This window comes from Sebastes fasciatus, chromosome 4 (assembly GCF_043250625.1).
Source record: "Sebastes fasciatus isolate fSebFas1 chromosome 4, fSebFas1.pri, whole genome shotgun sequence".
NCBI classification, from domain to species: domain Eukaryota; kingdom Metazoa; phylum Chordata; class Actinopteri; order Perciformes; family Sebastidae; genus Sebastes; species Sebastes fasciatus.
The window spans coordinates 20,456,611-20,474,068 of record NC_133798.1 but is presented as its reverse complement, the minus strand read 5'-3'; the positions used below and the strand labels follow the sequence as shown (position 1 = coordinate 20,474,068).

At 40.2% G+C, this 17,458-nt stretch overlaps 1 protein-coding gene across 1 annotated transcript; it reads right to left on the bottom strand.

Moving 5' to 3' along the window:
- Window positions 1-1,470: 1,470 nt before the first annotated feature.
- Window positions 1,471-16,995, bottom strand: myo5c (myosin VC). The gene is made up of 40 exons (XM_074632627.1): window positions 16,868-16,995; window positions 16,083-16,193; window positions 15,802-15,973; window positions 15,563-15,707; window positions 15,332-15,488; window positions 13,903-14,046; window positions 13,436-13,517; window positions 13,144-13,254; window positions 12,231-12,337; window positions 11,862-12,127; window positions 11,680-11,761; window positions 11,445-11,585; window positions 11,228-11,350; window positions 11,014-11,097; window positions 10,733-10,864; window positions 10,520-10,617; window positions 10,328-10,414; window positions 10,104-10,215; window positions 9,029-9,240; window positions 8,556-8,721; window positions 8,304-8,450; window positions 7,436-7,600; window positions 7,160-7,253; window positions 7,016-7,079; window positions 6,636-6,910; window positions 6,488-6,551; window positions 6,320-6,400; window positions 6,012-6,192; window positions 5,830-5,923; window positions 5,675-5,738; window positions 5,422-5,590; window positions 4,603-4,687; window positions 4,418-4,516; window positions 4,139-4,293; window positions 3,781-3,870; window positions 2,905-3,055; window positions 2,528-2,813; window positions 2,274-2,448; window positions 2,104-2,184; window positions 1,471-1,738 (listed from the first exon to the last, which is right to left on the bottom strand). The coding sequence occupies exons 1-40, from the start codon at window positions 16,892-16,894 to the stop codon at window positions 1,586-1,588; spliced, it is 5,232 nt and encodes a 1,743-aa protein (XP_074488728.1). The 5' UTR covers window positions 16,895-16,995; the 3' UTR covers window positions 1,471-1,585.
- Window positions 16,996-17,458: the final 463 nt, after the last annotated feature.

Sequence of the window (17,458 nt, the reverse complement as noted above, 5' to 3'; positions counted from 1 at the left end):
TTAAATACATAATTACAATAATGCAAAAACACAGCAGGTAAATATGGTGTATATATTTTTTTAAATGTATTAACATTTTATATAATCCTGTTTTTTTGCAAACGTGTTTTCATATCAAACAGCTGGTACATGAAATATATATATATTTTTAAAATGTATTTAAATTTGATATAATCCTCTGTTTTGAGTTAATATTCAAAATACTGTTGAGTTTTATTGATTCCACTTATACATTTTAACAGGGCCATACTACCACTGACAACACTGAGGTCCTGATTTGTGGATATTTAATTGGCTCATTTTAGTATTTTTAGACTCACTATAATTAAATGTGGCTACTTTTAAGGCAGCAAAATATCAAAGAATTTTTTTTTAAACAGAATTTAGTCCTTGATGTTGGGAAATAACATTTCTAGAGCTGCTGTCTTCAGATGGATTGTTTTGGTTTGACCAACAGCCTAAAACTCACTGCTATTTAGTGTACAATGATATAAAACAGAGAAAAGCAGCAAATCCTCACACTGGAGAAACTGAAACCAGAGAATAGCTGCAGTTTTTGATTGAAAAATTAATGAAGTGATTATTACTAGGGCTGTCAATCGATTAAAATATTTGATCGCATGATTTTCCATAGTTAATGTGATTAATCACACATTTTTTATCTCTTCTAAATGTACCTTAAAGGGAGATTTGTCAAGTATTTAATACTCTTATCAACATGGGAGTGGACAAATGTGCTTGCTTTATGCAAATGTATGTATATATTTATTATTATAAATCAATTAACAACACAAAACAATCTCAAATATTGTCCAGAAACCCTCACAGGTACTGCATTTAGCATAAAAATATGCTCAAATCATAACATGGCAAACTGCAGCCCAACAGGCAACAACAGCTGTCAGTGTGTCAGTGTGCTGACTTGACTATGACTTGCCCCAAACTGCATGTGATTATCATAAAGTGGGCATGTCTGTAAAGAGGAGACTCGTGGGTACCCATAGAACCCATTTTCATTCACATATCTTGAGGTCAGAGGTCAAGGGACCCCTTTGAAAATGGCCTTGACAGTTTTTCTTCGCCAAAAATTAGCATACGGGTGGAGCGTTATTGAGCCTCCTTCACGACAACCTAGTATGACATCGTTGGTACCAATGGATTCTTTAGGTTTTCTAGTTTCATATGATGGCAGAATCTTCACTCTAGCTTTAAAACTGAATCCGCTACAACCTAAAAATCAAAAAAGTTGCATTGATGCATTAAAGAAATTAGTGGCGTTAGAAAAAATGTGCATTAACTTTGACAGCTCTAATTATTACAATTACAAAAATAATTGCTGGTTAATTTTCTTAGACTAATAAAATATGAAAATCAAAGAAATTATTATCGAAACTCTTTCCTTTTGGTGGTGGTGCATTGGGAGACATGACCTATGTATTTAAAAAATCCTGGCCCTGAATGTTAAATACATGGTGTTCATTGTTTATTTAAAGTGTTTACATATTTATATATACAACAAACTACATCCATAAGCCGGCGGACTATGAATCAGTCATGAGGAGTGAGAGGTCGAAGGCCGGCTGTGTCAGATCCTGGTGAGGAAACCCAGGTGAAGGCTGCTGGGGACCTGCAGCAGCTCCAGAGCCTGCGAGGACATGCAGAAAGGAAACGTGACCTGGAAACGATAGTCTGAGTCCAGCATCAGCTGTAAGGACCCGTCATGATCCTGTAGTACCGACTGCAACGAGGAGCAGATTGGCATATTTAGTGAAGTGGAAGTATTTCATGACATTACACTGTATTTTAAATTAGAAAAGCTCACTACAGGTGAATAGGATAAACATTTAAATAAAAGATATCACCATGAAACTTCCCCAGTTCATTACTTACATTCAGACAATTATTTTTTGTATTACAAGTTTTCTGAAATTTTATGTTTAATATGCAAATGAGTGTTTTGGATGTTTTCTTTCCACTAGTCTGAAAGAAGACGTGTTATGAAAGCAAAATAGCTCGAAATCTCAAAATTGACAAGTGCATGAAAAACAATGTTTTGCCAGGGATGTCTTGCCTTAGAATTAGAAAATTAACAATGGAGCTCACCTGAACTTTGCGAACAAATGACGACGTCACCCTTTTCTCAAAATCATCAATGGGAGTGTAGGAGTTCAAAATCTTGACAATCTGCAGATTTGAATGTGAGTTTTGTTTCAGTGTGGAGATGGATTTTTTCCAACAACAAAAACACTGCATGTGTGACTTGAATAAAGTACCTGAACGGGGTTGAGTTCAGTGCATTTCTCAGTGATCTCCTTGGCGTCGTCGTCAGTGGACTTGTTAACTTGCAGCAGCCAGGCGGCCTGAGACAGCGGCCTCAGAGTGTCTATAGCGTTAGAGCTCTGCAGTTCCTTCTCCTTCAGCCATTCCTCCAGGTAACTGATGTTACACCTAAACAAACACAGAAGCTATGAGCTCATTTTTATCTGCGTAAGAAAATGCTTTTACTCTCGTAAAAACAACCACAGACCTGATCTGCATTCCCTTCCTGCAGGAACACATATCTTTGCGGAGCATGATGTTGTTGAAGGCGGTCGCACCAACGAGAAAGAACATTTGCTTGACGGCCTGTTTGATGAGGCCCTGCTCCATGCCGTGCTGGCTCATGGTGGAGTGGAAGATGCTGAGCTGCTGAACGATGGAGGAGATGGTGTGCGTCTCCGAGTCCTCGTAGATGCTGTTGGAACGCTTCCTGAAGCCCGTCGGCTTCATGCTGGAAATCCCCTGTAAACTCTCGTGCTCCAACATACCGGGTACTGTTGGGTGAGAGAGCAAAGCAGCACATTTTAAGTTGCTTATAAAGGTTCAAAATATGCATGTGATAATGATGAACTAATGATAAAATACCAATTGCAGGAGTGAGGGTCTTCTCCATGACCGAGATAAACTGGTGGTAGATCTGAATGGCCAGGTCGCTGAGAATCTGTCTGTGTTCAGACAAATCAAAATTCTGCAAGCAGTTCTTTTTCTGGCGAGGAGTATTTTGTTTCTGGAACTCCTTTTGTGAACAAAAAGCAAAACAAGAGAATGTGAAAATATGCCTGCTACTGTATATGACGTTATCAACAAAAAACATAATAGTGCAACCAGGGTGAACAAACCCGTTCTCCCTCCCAACTCGTCAAATATCGTCGTTTGCTAAGCGCCCCTCGGCATCAGAAACCGATGCTCGGAGGCACCCTTTGGCAACAGTATGTGACGAACCGGGCTTTCAACTAACTCCAATGTAAACCCACCTGCGGCGTCATGCCAACCGGAGCAAGTAACATAGTATTAATAGCGTGAGAGTCCGCCTAGGGCAGGCGGGAGGGATGGTGTCAAACACAAGACTTTCCATCAGGAGACCGCTGTTTGTGTCCCGTGTGAAACTAAAAGTAACGTTGACATATTTTGTCTTGTTAGTTGTCAGTCACGTGACTCGTTGGTATCGTCAGTCCCGTGAGTCGCTAGTCAGTGAAGTTAACATCAACCACGACCGTTTCCTAACCCTAACTAAGTGGTTGTGTTGCCTAAACCTAACTTCCTGTGAAAATGGAAGTTTCTTTTGAAAGGACATTATGCATGTAACAAGCGTATATTGACACGCCGTCCCTGGTCCGTCCAAAAGTAACGCAAGAGAGGTGCCCCGTGCGCCGGACTCCGATGCCGAGCGGCACTGACCAAGCGGCGGTATTTGACAAGTTGGGAGTGAGACTGTGTTGGGTGAACACAGTAAATACAGACCTCCTCCCCGCTGTACTGCTTCAGACAGTTGAGCAGTTGATACGTGTTTGAGAGCCAGAACGACAGCAACTCAAAGTCTTTGTGGTGACTCTGAAATAAAAAAAATGTCATGTTGCTTTCGTTTATTTTCTATTTTTCTAATTCTTTATAGATGTGACATTTTATTTTATTCATGCATGTTTTTTGCACAGCTGTTTTCACATCATCAATAATCACAAAGTGAAATAATGACAGTAAACTAAACTGCCGCCAACATACTGGCTGCCAAATCTTAGATATGGTTATGAATAATAGCTTTTTCATTATTTATCAAATCTACAGATGAGATAAAGGCTAATAGAACGAGAATCAGCCTCACCATGATGACCTTTTTGACAGCACCGATGATCTCATTCATTAGAGACTTGAGTTTGACTTCATCGTTCAGGTAGTCAGCGTGGCGGACGCACATGAAGAGGATGTAAGCTGGCAGACCGGGGATCACGTTGACCACCACGCCTTTGGGCTTCAGGTCTGTGAGAAGAATACAGCAAGTTAGTTCTCATTTATTCCTGCTCAAGCTCAGCATACGAATAGAGGAAGGCAGACAAAGTCACAAAATGAATGTTTAATATAAAATAATGCAGAGGAATAATACCCAGAATGATGTTTTGAATGAGCCTGGGTTCGTCCTCTCTCTTGTACTCCAACATGCCGAGGTAATCTTTGGGAATGGCGGGCGCAGACGTTTGCTTCGCTGTGTGAGAAGCATTAAAGTGATGAACATGGAGAAGGTGAATTCATTTTATTATTATAATGTGCATGTACTAGCCACAGAGCTACCTTGCTGTGATGTTTCAAGACTCTTTATTTGAGTCTGGAGTTTCCTTATTAATCTGTCTCTCTGGTCGAGCTGCTCTTCAAAGTCCTGAAAGAAAAACAGGATTTGTTTTCATACAGACAAGACGGGCATTCACACACTCGTACCGACTCAGTGTTCTAGCTCAGTCAGTAGGAAGAGCACAAAGTTAAACAATGTGGTAATCTAAGAGTTCATACTTATACATAACTCTAATATTCATGTATGTGTGCCCTGTGTCTGACTATGCTTTTGGTGTTTGCGTTTTCCGTGACCATACAAGTTGTAACACTGTGCATCATATTCGATCCTTTTTGGGAGTCATAAATTTACTTCAGTTTTGTCCATTAGTGGAGATATGGGATGGGAACAGAGACTCACAAAAATATATTTAATTGGGACTCTGGAGGACAGACTTTGTTGTGTGTGAGCTAGGTTAAAATTGAGAATGACGTTCATTTTTTGTTTTACTGTCCTGTCTGCGAGGACATAAGGGATGTACTTTTTAGTCAAATGGCCTCCATTTGTGTTGATTTCTTTTGGCTAAAAGACAATGAAAAACAACCTTTTTTGTAGTGGATGTTATTTAGCAAGCTTGGGAGAGAAGGCAGAGGATTTTGTTTAAGACTGTGCGGTAAAATAACCTGTAATTTTGTAATTGAATGAAATGTTATGAAATGTTTGACCACTGCAACTGTATTTTTGGTGTCTTATAAACCCATGAGGGTTTGCGGGCATGACACGAAAACAAAGAATTCAATCCATCAAAATGAATCATACCGTAACCCTCTATATCCACACACCATATTCTCAGCAGTTAACCGTGAAGTCTCCTCTCTCAGTTTGATCTTGGCCTCACTCTCCATCAGCAGCTGTCTCTTCAAGTGATCCTTCTCCTCTCCCAGCTCCTCTACTGTGCCTTCAAGCTCCCCCTTCAACTCCTCCAGCTCTTCAGCTTTCTGCTCAAAGTGCCTAAAAAGTAACAAAAATAAGACCGACCCAGAAATGGCCATCACTTCTTTAATCAAGAAACGGACTCCGATCTGAGTATTTTACCTGCGTTGTGAGCTCTCTTCTTTAATCTTCTTTTGAAGGATGTTAGTGATCTCCTCAGTTTTTTCTTTCGGATGACATGAAAAAAAGAACAAGTGAAATATTAATCTGCAAATAAGCTTCATAGTGAAATAGTTGGGGGAAAAACTCAGATCTACCTGCTAGTTCTCTGCTCTGCTCCTCTACGTGGGCCTCCAATTCTTGTTTTTGTCTCTGCAGCTCTGAAGCCTGCAGTTTCAGCTCCGGTATAACCTGTGGATCATATGAAATACGGGATATCATGGTATGTTCTTCACCTTATCTATCTAAAGACAGATAGATCAATAATGCAATAACGCACCGAGTTGTCGGTGCTGAGCCGGGACACTTCTTGGCGAATATTCTCGTTGACGTTACTTTTCTCCTGGAACAGGTTTTGCAACTTGCTGTTCTCATTTTGAAGATGGTCAACTTTCAGTTTCAAGCCCTCCACTTGGGTCTCGTAGCTTTCCTTCTGCTCCCTCTGGCGGTTTTCCAGTATTCTGCCGTCAAAGGTGGAACCATGTCAAACCGGATCAAGAGTAAACATGTTTGTCACACAGGTACAAAACTGGATAACACTCATTCACATATTAAGTGAGAAATGGATTGTCGGTAAAAGAAATAGACCTGGTTGCTTTCTGTAGGCCGTCAAAGGCTGCCAGCAAATCTTCTACTTCATAAATCTTCTCAGAGTCGTCTGTAGTTAGCCTTCAGAGAAACAACGTGTGAAATTAAATGCCTAAATGAGATATGGAACAACTATGTGAGAAACAAAATCTAAAATATTTGGATTACCCCAAAAGAACCTCCTCTTCAACAACACCACCAAGAAGTTGTCTCGTAATATCGTTCATTTTAGCTGCAGAAAGATATCAGCAGAATATTGTCTTTATTTCTGTATAACGACGTATCATTTTCAAGGTATATAAGTAAAAGTCTGTACCTCTTGCTTGTTCCGACTGCTGCTTCATCTTTCGGTCCATGTTATTTCTCTGGTTTTGCATGTTGTTGAGATCTCTGCGTAGCTCGGGAATGGTCTTGACATGTTTGGTGAGCTGGACAACCTGTTCCTGCAGGTCGGAGTTCATCTGCCCCACCTCCTCGATCTTCCTCAGCAGATTGACTCTCTCCTCTTTCAATCTCTTAATCTCCTCTTTCAGAGCTTCCACCTCCTTCTTGTGGTCCTGTGTCTGGATCTCCGTGTTGTTCTCTGCAATTCTGCCAAGAAACGTCTCATCAACTAACTGAGTAAACTGAACAAGCTGCTTTTGCTAAACAAATATTTACTGTAGAGGAGGTAGGTTGCACATTTTCGTTACTTACTTTCTAAACCTTGCTTCATATTCTTTCTCTTCCTGAAGGTTCCTCTTTATTTGATCAAAGCTCTCTGTAAGAGTTTAAAACCAGTCACGAATTTTGTCCAAATTACAGCAAGAGTGGCATATACAGTCATCTAACTCCTATTACCTTTGGCCTCTTTGGTGGAAGCTTCGAACTTTTCCTCCAAGTTCTGCTTTTCAAGGTTAAGTGCCTCTATTTCCTTTTGAAGCTGTGCTGTTGTCTGGAGCAAGAATAAAAATGTGTTTTTTAAAGGGCTCATAAAGTCTGCTTCACAAGCGAACAATAAGCTGCAAAGACACAAACCTTTGTATTAAAGGGGACATATTATGTTCATCACAAGCACTGAAAAAGTGAGTTTTTTTATGATATGATAATATTTAAAGCATCCATTTCAAGACTGACCAGACTAGCCTCTTTTTTCGTTTTCTTCTCGCGTGCCTCCAAAGACACCTTCTGGTGGGTTGATTTTTCCAGCTGTGCCTCCAGACCCTGAAGCTTGTCCATGGTTTGAGAGTGGGAGTTGGCCAAGCTCGACAGTCTTTCCATCAATCCACGGTTCTCTTTGTTCTGTAAGGATACAGGGATTCAGTTACGTCCTCTACATGAAAACCGCAGCTGAAGCAACCTCAGAAGCATGTTAACCAGTCGGCACCTCCTGGTCTGAGAAGTGAAGCCAATGAGGAAGTGCCTTAAACCTGTATTCTTTCTAATAGCCAGCAGGGGCGACTCCTCTGGTTGCAAAAAGAAGTCTGATTGTATAGAAGTCTTTGAGAAAATGATCCTACTTCTCACTTGATTTATTACCTCAGTAAACATTGTAAACATGAGTTTATGGTCTCAATCACTAGCTTCAAGTCTTCTTCAATACAGCATGATGTTCATTTAGTAAATTATGGTCCCATTTAGAGTCAAATAGACCATGAAGCTGGAGATGCTTTAGGGCGTGGCTACCTTGTGATTGACAGGTCGCTACCACGGCGTTGTCCGGTCTGGGTGGTAAGGGGATTGGTTTCTACCTGTTTTTCGTAGAACTTTAACCCTTTCACAGTGTGTTTTCAGTTCATGAAAGTTAATTATAATCTTTGGTTGCCTAAAAATGTCTTATTCAGCATTTGGTTGTACTTAGCTCCACCCTCTCGTGTCACTTCTGGTTGCAAAAAAACAAGATGGCGAACTCAAGGTTTCGAAATGGTGGTCCACGAACCAATGGGTGACGTCCGGGTGACTACGTCCACCTCTATACATACAATATACATTCTATGATCTTTACCCTTTCTTCAATTTTCTTCCTGAGCTGTTGCACCCTGAAGGAGAGCTGAACATTGAGCACCAGCCGACGCATGGTTTGAAAACGCCGCCGTGCCAGCCAGGCTCTGGCGTACTTTTGTAGAATCAGGGCCTTTTGCTCCTTCATCATCTGAGAATTGACAAAAAGACAGCAGGACATGAATCACATGTGGTTACATTTTGTAATTTCATCATACTAAATGATACAAATGATTAATTAATCAACCTTACAGACCTTCTTGTACCGTTTACGGGCCATCCAACCTCGCGTGAAGGCCTGGATGGTGGTGGAGGCCAGACGGACTATCAGGAAGATCTGTCTCATGCGGTAACCTTTCCAGTATCTTTGGATCACCAGTGCTGCCCAGCCCTGCTTCAGTGCTGCAGCAGTCACTGTTTTACTGCAAAACATAGCAAATAGGCGTACATGTCAGAACCCTAATACAGGTTTCCACTCTTTTCTAGAGATCATTTTCCAGGACATTTTCAGTGATGATCTAATTGTTATGACAGACAGGGATCACGCCATACAGTAATATGTTCCTCTCTGTGAAAGTCTGATTTAAAAGACGTGCTGTCTATGGCTATAACTTATCTTGACTGGAAAATTGGTCAACTGTTTTCCAGGTTTTCCAGGACATGTGGGAACCCTGTAACAGATACAACAAAGGATGCAGGACAACAAAACTGTGAGTAAACGCCTCTAACCGGATTGTTCTCTTTCCACGGATGTACAGTTGGAGGATGATGGCTGCCTCTCTCATGCGCAGGTACTTCCTCCTCTGGCTCCACCCGCGGACGTGTTTCTGGATGGTCACGCAGGCTCCTCTCAGTCGATCCAGACGCAGCTTCTCCAGATAAGCTACCTGACCGGCTCGGAAGAAGATCTTTGTCCGACCAAACTTGTACTGGTTGGAGTCCTAGAGATCGATCCATGAGGACAAAGTTATACATAAACTTGCAGTGCACAATAATGCATGATGTTGTATTTAAAGTAGGGCTGTCTTAGTTAACGCGATAATAACGCGTTAACACAAATTTGTTGTAACTAGCCACTAATTTCTTAAACGCACCTTGCAATTTTGAGATGGTTGCAGGCTCAGTTTTAAAGCTAGAGTGAAGATACTGGTATTATATGAAACTAAAAACACCTAAGGAATCCTTTGGTACCAACCATGTCATACTAGCTTGTCGCAAAGGAGGCTAAATAATGCTCCAAACTTACGCTACATTTTGGCGAGGAAAGACTGGCATGGCAATTTACAAAGGGCTCCCTTGACCTCTGACCTCAAGATATGTGAATGAAAATGGGTTCTATGGTACATACGAGTCTCCCCTTTACAGACATGCCCACTTTATGATAATCACATGCAGTTTGGTGCAAGTCATAGTCAAGTCAGCACACTGACACACTGACAGCTGTTGTTGCCTGTTGGGCTTCAGTTTGCCATGTTATGATTTGAGCATAATTGTTTATGCTAAATGCAGTACCTGTGAGGGTTTCTGGACAATATTTGTCATTGTTTTGTTTTGTTAATTGATTTCCAGTAATAAAGATTTACATACATTTGCATAAAACAGCATATTTTTCCACTCCCATGTTGATAAGAGTATTAAATACTTGACAAATCTCCCTTTAAGGTACATTTTGAACAGATAAAAAAATGTGTGATTAATTTGTGATTAATTGTGATTAACTATGGACAACCATGCAATTAATTGTGTTTAAATATTTGAATCAATTGAGGGTCCAAATTTAAAGGAAACAAAAGATGCGTCTAACCTGAATCAACCTCTGCAGCACGTTCTTGCAGGTCTGTTTCTTGTCACTGAGGTCTGCCTCCTGGTGTGACATTAGGATACAGTATCGGCTGTAAAACTCAATGTATGTCCACCTGCAAACAAAACACATGCTTGCCATTATAACGTGTGCACAAGGAGATTTTTGGGGCTGATATAGAACCGTGTATATATATATATATATATAAATATATAAAAGGGAATGACCTGGACGGATAGCTCTGTGCACTGATACGAATAGTTTCAAGGACTCCACAGGCTCGCAGCTGCTGCACCACCCTCCTGGAGTCGTATCTAAAAAAAAAAAAAAGCAAACACTCACTGAAACCACAGACACAAACACCAATGATTCAGGCGAACAAAAAGTGGATTGTGTCAAACGGTTTCATCAGTACTCACTCAAATGGGAGCTTTTCATCATTGGGCTTAATGCAGCGTACATAGTGAGGGGTGGTAGCATTCAGTGTTTCCATCAGTAGAGAGAGGGAGCTGCAGAACTAAATTCAACCACAATGTTTAAGAGATACAGTTTTTCTGTACACCATGGTAAATACAGAATATTATGGAGACTTCAGTGAGGGAGTCTAATCTCCAGTGAGCAAACATTCTCACCTTATCTCCCACTGAGGTTCTCAGCTGTTTATTGGTTGGTTTCACTCCAGGTCTGGCGGGCCTCACTTTTACACCTTTACTGTTCCCACTGCTTTGCTTCTCCTCTTGGAAAAAGTTGGCCAGAAAAGGAAACTGATAAAAGCAGGAGAAATGTGTTAAAATGAGAAAAACAATGCTGCATGGGTTGACTTTAATGATACAGACACTTTGATTTGTTTTTAGCCATTATTTTCATTTCATGAAAAATGAAAAGCCAAAATAAAAACAGGGCCTTTGATTACCTTACTGACTCTCAAAATGTCAACCAGTTCTTCATAGAGAGCGTCTCTGTTCTTTTCAAGAAAACCTCTGCATTGATATTCCACCTGTTAATGTTAAAAGACTCACATAGTTTACAAAAGGGAATCCAAAAGCATTAATAGTTTAAAATAGTAGGAGTAACTTTTGTGCTACATTACGCAGGAAATGGGTTTCTAAAGGGTCACCAGACTGCACCTTGTCTGCAAAGTGTTGAATCACAAACGCCTCATTTGATAACCTGGGCTTCTCAAACAGAGGATTGGCATCAAGGTAGCTGAACAGCTTTTGCAGCCAACTTTGATCAGTTCCCTGAGGAAACTAAAGTACAAAAAGACATAAAGTATGTATAGGAGGCACAGCAACAATGAAATAGAGTTGAAGATGTTAATGTAAAAGTTGACATCAAAATTACCAAACATTCTTCATCAAGCAAGTCAAGGATCCCCATCTTTGCTTCAATCAGGTCAATGACCGGCTGGTTGTCATAGAAATCTATCAACGTCCATGGGATGTCCTCTTTCATGTACTCCTCTTGCTCCAGCTTGAACACATGCTGGTTGAAAATAAGAAAGACAAGAGAATAAATAACCATTTGGGCCAATAGAGGTTTGTGTTTTGCAATGATTTGGGATGGTGTTGAAGCGTACCAAGTTAAATTGCTGTTGAAGCTTCTCATTTGCGTAGTTGATGCAAAACTGCTCAAAGCTGTTGATGTCAAACGTTTCAAAGCTGAGGACAAAAGGACACAAAGATCACATCAGAAAAAAAGTGTCTAAAGAGACCTGAATCATCAAGCAGCTGAAGAAAAAACATGTTGTATCTGTGTTACCCATAAATGTCCAGAACGCCAATGAAAGCGTGTTGCTTTCCTGGAACCTGTAGTGCCGTGTTTATCCTCTTAATAATAGAGTCAAACAGATGGGCATAGATCTGCTTAGCGAGGGCATCTCTGGCGTTTACTGCCCGTTCTTTCGGCACCGGCTTCACCACCGTCTCCGCCACCAGAACGATCCTCCGATGGCACAGCCAACGCGCCAAATCCTCTGCGCTCACGCACAGCAGCTCACAGAAGACTGCCAGGTGTGGATCACCGGGCTGGAAAATATGCAAATCAAGGTTTATACTGAACCAGGTAATTGTTTTAAGATCTAACCTCGCAAACAAAAAGCAATTTAAGGCTCGGAGAGTTGAAACTCACGGGAACTGATGATTTGCCATCTCCGGAGTTTACGATTTTCACATTTCCCAAATGCAGAATGGCTGCCAAAACTTTAAACGCATCTGACTGAAAGTCCTCCTGCAACCCTGGAGAGACAGAGAGAGGAAGGTCACATGAAAGACACAGTTTTGGGGTGGGAAAGCTGGACCCCTTTGCCCAGAGGTGAAAATGATTAAATAAAATGAAATAATAAGGTCAGATATTGGGCTGGTTGGACGGAGATACTAAACTAAAGTGAAAAAAAAAGAAGAAGAAATCTCCACCAATCAACATTGGACTCCCTCCTACAGGTCTGCAGGTTATCCCAAATGGGAAGCTTAACAGTGGACCAATGCCCTTCTATGGGTCTGGGGGTGGCCCACTGTGACAACTCCCATAATAACACCCACGTTTTTTTTCTGTTTTTTTTTCTCCCTTCTTACTTTTACAACAAAATCATGGTGGACCCTGTTGTCCAGCCTTCTGCCGCCATCTCTGTGCCTACCCTTTGCCCTCACACCCTCCGGCATGCTGGCCAAGGACCTCCCACAAAAAAAAGGAAAAGAAAAAAGAAAAGCACCCACATCCTCCGTTTTCATCATTACTACTTATCATTATTCGTCATCCTCACTACCTTGTCTCTTTTCCTCTTTTCTTTAGCATTACTCATTAGCCAATAGCCATCCTTGTTGCAAGCATACCTCACCTAATCCTCCATGTCACATCACAAACACTGGCAAAACCTCAACCTCTCAGTTCAATATAAACTATTCCAGTGTACTGGAGTTTTCTTAATGTCCTAATGTCTGTATGTTTTCACACTGTCTTATGTTCTTTGTAATGTTATATTGCATTAGTAGTAAAAGTCACACTAAAAGCAGGTTACAGTCTCACAGATTAAGTGTTTTTTTACCCAGCAGTGAGAAGGTCCGTCGAGTCTCCTCCATGTCTTTCTTGTCATCTACACCTTCAATAATGGTGCAATCATTGCCCATGCAGGTGTACCGGAACTTATCTGCACTCACTGCAGACCACAGGAATATATAATCAGGCACTCTTACAATAAAATAATCCCACAATAAATATGTGTATGATTGTAAGACTTAGGTGTGTGTGTTCTAAGTGAATCAGATTAACAGCAGCAGTGGAACAGCGGCTGCTCCGCCTCAAACCTGCAGAATAAACCTTCAGTACACAAAACTCACACAGTCTCAGATTCTTGAACTCTGGCAGCTGAGCACAGGAACACATCTGGTAGAATATGTGATAGTTTCGCTCGTTGTCTGCCTGAATAAAACAAGAGTATCATTGGTATTAGGGCTGTCCTCGAACAAAGAAATTCTTGGTTAACTAACACTCATACAATTTTGTCGACTAATCAATGTGTCAATTTAATCAACAGATCTGTAAAGCTGCCTTTCTCCACAAAGAATCACACAAAAGCACCACTTTAAATCTTGTGTTTACCAGAAATGTGCTCTGAAGTTTCTTGGAAATTAATCAATCAGCATGAAAAAGAAAGAAATTTTAAAAAATGACTGATTGACTAAAGAAACTTTAGTCGACTAAGACCACAACAACTGACTAATCAACTAAGAGGGGGCAGCCCTAATTGTTATGGATCAGATATAAGAGACAAATAACACAACAACCCCTTCATCTCATACACTACCTGAAAAACGACTCTGGATTTCTCCAAGAGATAGGTCCTCATGTTTGCTCCGATGATCCGGTACCTCTTGTCAAAGCTGATCTCTGTGTATTTCCCAAAGCGGCTGCTGTTGTCGTTCCTGGTGGTCTTTGCGTTTCCGATTGCCTGAGAGGAAATCACTTCAGGTCATCGGGTCTCTTTTCAAGTTATCACATAGATAAATGTTGTCTTGATTAATGCATTATATTAGTTTAATGTTGTCACAGCAGTGAAACGTGAAAAGTGATGTGTTGCCTTGTGAGAGGTGGGACCAAGTCATTGTTTTTCCAAGTCAAAAATAAATCTCAAGTCTTTGCTCTCTAGTCCTGAGTCAAGACTGACAAGTCCCAAGTCCTAAACTTTGAGTTTTGAGTCCTAAACAAATCATAATTAGGGCTGGGCAGAATGGAGAAATTAAAATATCACAATACTTTTGACCAAATACCTCGATATCGATATTGAGACGATATTGTAGGGTTGACTATTGGTGCTTTCACAAAATATTTACATAAAGAGATTAATGATATATAGAATATCAGTAATGTGGATATAATGACTAAGTTGGTAAAGGCAAATAATAGAACAGCTAGAACAGTCTGATGAATTCAAAAAATTACATCAATTACATCACTTTACTGTAATGCAGCATTTAAAACCAGGAAGAGACAACATTTATACCATATTACAATATTACAATATCCCAAATCTAAGATAATATCTTGTCCCATATCACGATATCGATATAATATCAATATATTGCCCAGCTCTAGTCATAATGCATTTTAAATTTGTTAAAACAAGTGCAACTGAATTTAATCTATGAAGAATTGCGTTAACGTTAGTTGATTAAGGAAATGAATTGATTTGTGGCATACTTTTTAAATAACATATACTTTTTACAATAACACAATAACGATTTTGTGAAGTCAAGTCTAAAGTGATGAAATGTGTGACTCGAGGCCACACCACTGTTGTGAGCTCTGTAGGGGGTCCAGCAGCGCTGTAGTACTCGAGACCGGTCTTAAGGTTCAACAAGTCCATTGTTCGGTTTGTATATCAATGAATGTAATATACAGTATATATGTCAACAGAAGAGGTGAATGAAGAGGAATCTTCATTTGTTTTCAGTAGATGTTATTATGGGAATGTGGATCTTTCAGATCAATTTGAAGAGTGCCTATATGGTTTGCATCTTCCACATTTTATCGTGTGTCATGCAGTGTGGGACTCGCACTGGTCTGGTCTTGGGCTTGACTCAGTCTCGCCCTGCCTTGTATTGGTCTTGGGCTTGACTTGGTCTTAACCCCTCAAAACCTTGGTCTTGTCTCGGTCTCGATACACTCCTGTCTTGGTCATGACTTGGTCTCGGTTTAGGTGGTCTTTATAACACTGGGGTCCAGTAAAATCATACCTCTGTTATTGGATTGGATGCCAGGACTTTGTCTTCAACTCGAGTCTTACTTCCAGATTTGCTTACAACAGCAAAGTACCTCATAGCGTATCGAGCAGACACGGTTTTCCCGGCTCCAGACTCCCCGCTGACAATGATAGACTGGTTCTTGTGGTTTCTGAGAAAAAAAAATACACAGTTATAACTAGACTGTCTATTCTACTTTATGTGATAATTTCTGCTCTTATTTACCTGGCCATCTGTTTGTAAGCCTCCTCTGCCACTGCAAATATATGAGGGTCCATGTCGCCCATGTTCTGGCCTGAGTAGGCATGAATGATTGCATCTCCATAGACATGAAGCTGTTTGTATGGATTTACAGCCACCAGTATAATACCTGGAAATGAGGAAACAGCACGGGCTGAGCACAAACTGCCAACAACTTACACTTCAGATACAGTTTGACAGTCAAAGATTTGTTTCAGCAATACCACAGTAGGTGTAGATGATCCTGGACTCCACAAATCGCACTTTGAGATTGTGCAGGACTGCAGGTTCATGCAGGTAGCTGAGAGCAGTGAGGTCGTTCTCCCCCACCAAGATGTCCGGGTTACGAAGGGGAGGGAGTTGTGGTTTTGCCGGGTCAACAGGGTGGTAGTGCTCCTGTACAGTGACAGGTTATGTAAAAGAGGCAGGTCAGCTGTTACTTTTTCACCATCATAAATCCATTGCAGTTGCACGTGAAGTGTTTTATTGGTCACGTTTTACTCACAGTGCCATCTTCAAGAAGCAATTCAAGAACATTATCCCCAAGATGAAAGTCTCTCAAAATATCGGCTGATTTCCACACATGTTCTGCATCTGGTATCCACACTCTGTTGTACTGAGGGAGAAGATTTCAATTCATCAGTTGAAGCTTACTATAGTTATTAAAACATATAACACTGTAAATGTAATGTTATTCTCTGCGTGAACATTTTCTTAATAAACTATGAGGACCTTCATTTATTTCTCATTTAACAGCAAGTCATTATAGTTCATAACTATATATCTATATACATTCACATGTCAGCACTAAACTCTCTTTTTGCTGCTGCAATCTATATATCATTTTTATATGTATACATGTCACTACTGCTTGTACTTTGAACTGTGTGTCTTTTTGCCAACATTTAAACTGCATGCCCTGTTTTTTGTTTCTGTGTTTGATGTATTTTAGGAAGCCTTTTGTAAAACCTTGGCCAGGGACTATAGATGTAAAATGTCCTTTTGGCTAATTCTGGTATTTTTATACCATGTGTAGCCTATTTATTAATTTGAACTGTCCCTTCTCAAATAAACTAAACTGAAAAATATCTATATTAACAAGTCATAAAGATTCACATTTAAAAAGTTGAATGAACAGTTGAGCATTTAGATTTTAATCTAGCCTCCTCTACATCCCTGAAACATGCCTGAGCCCTGACGAAGTCTCCATATGTTTCTATAAAACAACATTAAGGTTTTTATTATCTCTATTGTTAAAGTAAAAAGAAAAACATGGTGCTTTCCTCTTACCTCAGTGTACAGCTCCAACAAAGCCATGTTTATGCATTCTTGTTTTAACTTCTCTTGTCAGTATATCTGTTTGTCAGCTGTTCTATCACTGTACTTTCCAGGTTACCAACGACTTCCCTCCCTCCCCCTCACAGCTATGACAAGAATCAGAGTCAAGAAAGACAACATTACATCCATTTTCCGGTTGTAATTTTCAAAATAAACCTCACTGAATTCATTCAAAATCTCCCTTAATTTGAAATAGACTTGAACCAATATTTCACCATATGCATTAACCTCTAAACTACAACCAAAGTGTCTAACTCGTTAATGTGTGCTTCAATGTCATGTAAAGCCTGTGTTTTTCTAATGTTATACTGTGTATTCATTACATATGCTTTACACTTGAATTCTGGCCTTGACTCATTTCTGATAGGATTATGAATCTCTTCTTACATTTAAATACATGTTACCATTATTATTAATACTGATCTGTGAAGCACGGGGTCCCAAGACAAATCTGAGGGTGTCTGAGGGGTCACAAGAAGATAAGACGGGATGAGAAAGAAAAAAATATATATATATACAGTATATGAGGGCTGACCTGAACGT

Coding starts and splice junctions, on each gene's coding strand:
- myo5c (XM_074632627.1), bottom strand. CDS start 16,894: ATGGCTTTGTTGGAGCTGTACACTGAG. Junction 3,871..4,138: donor CTGTCAAAAAGGTCATCATG/GTGAGGCTGATT, acceptor TTTTTATTTCAG/AGTCACCACAAAGACTTTGA. Junction 1,739..2,103: donor CATTTGTTCGCAAAGTTCAG/GTGAGCTCCATT, acceptor TCCTCGTTGCAG/TCGGTACTACAGGATCATGA.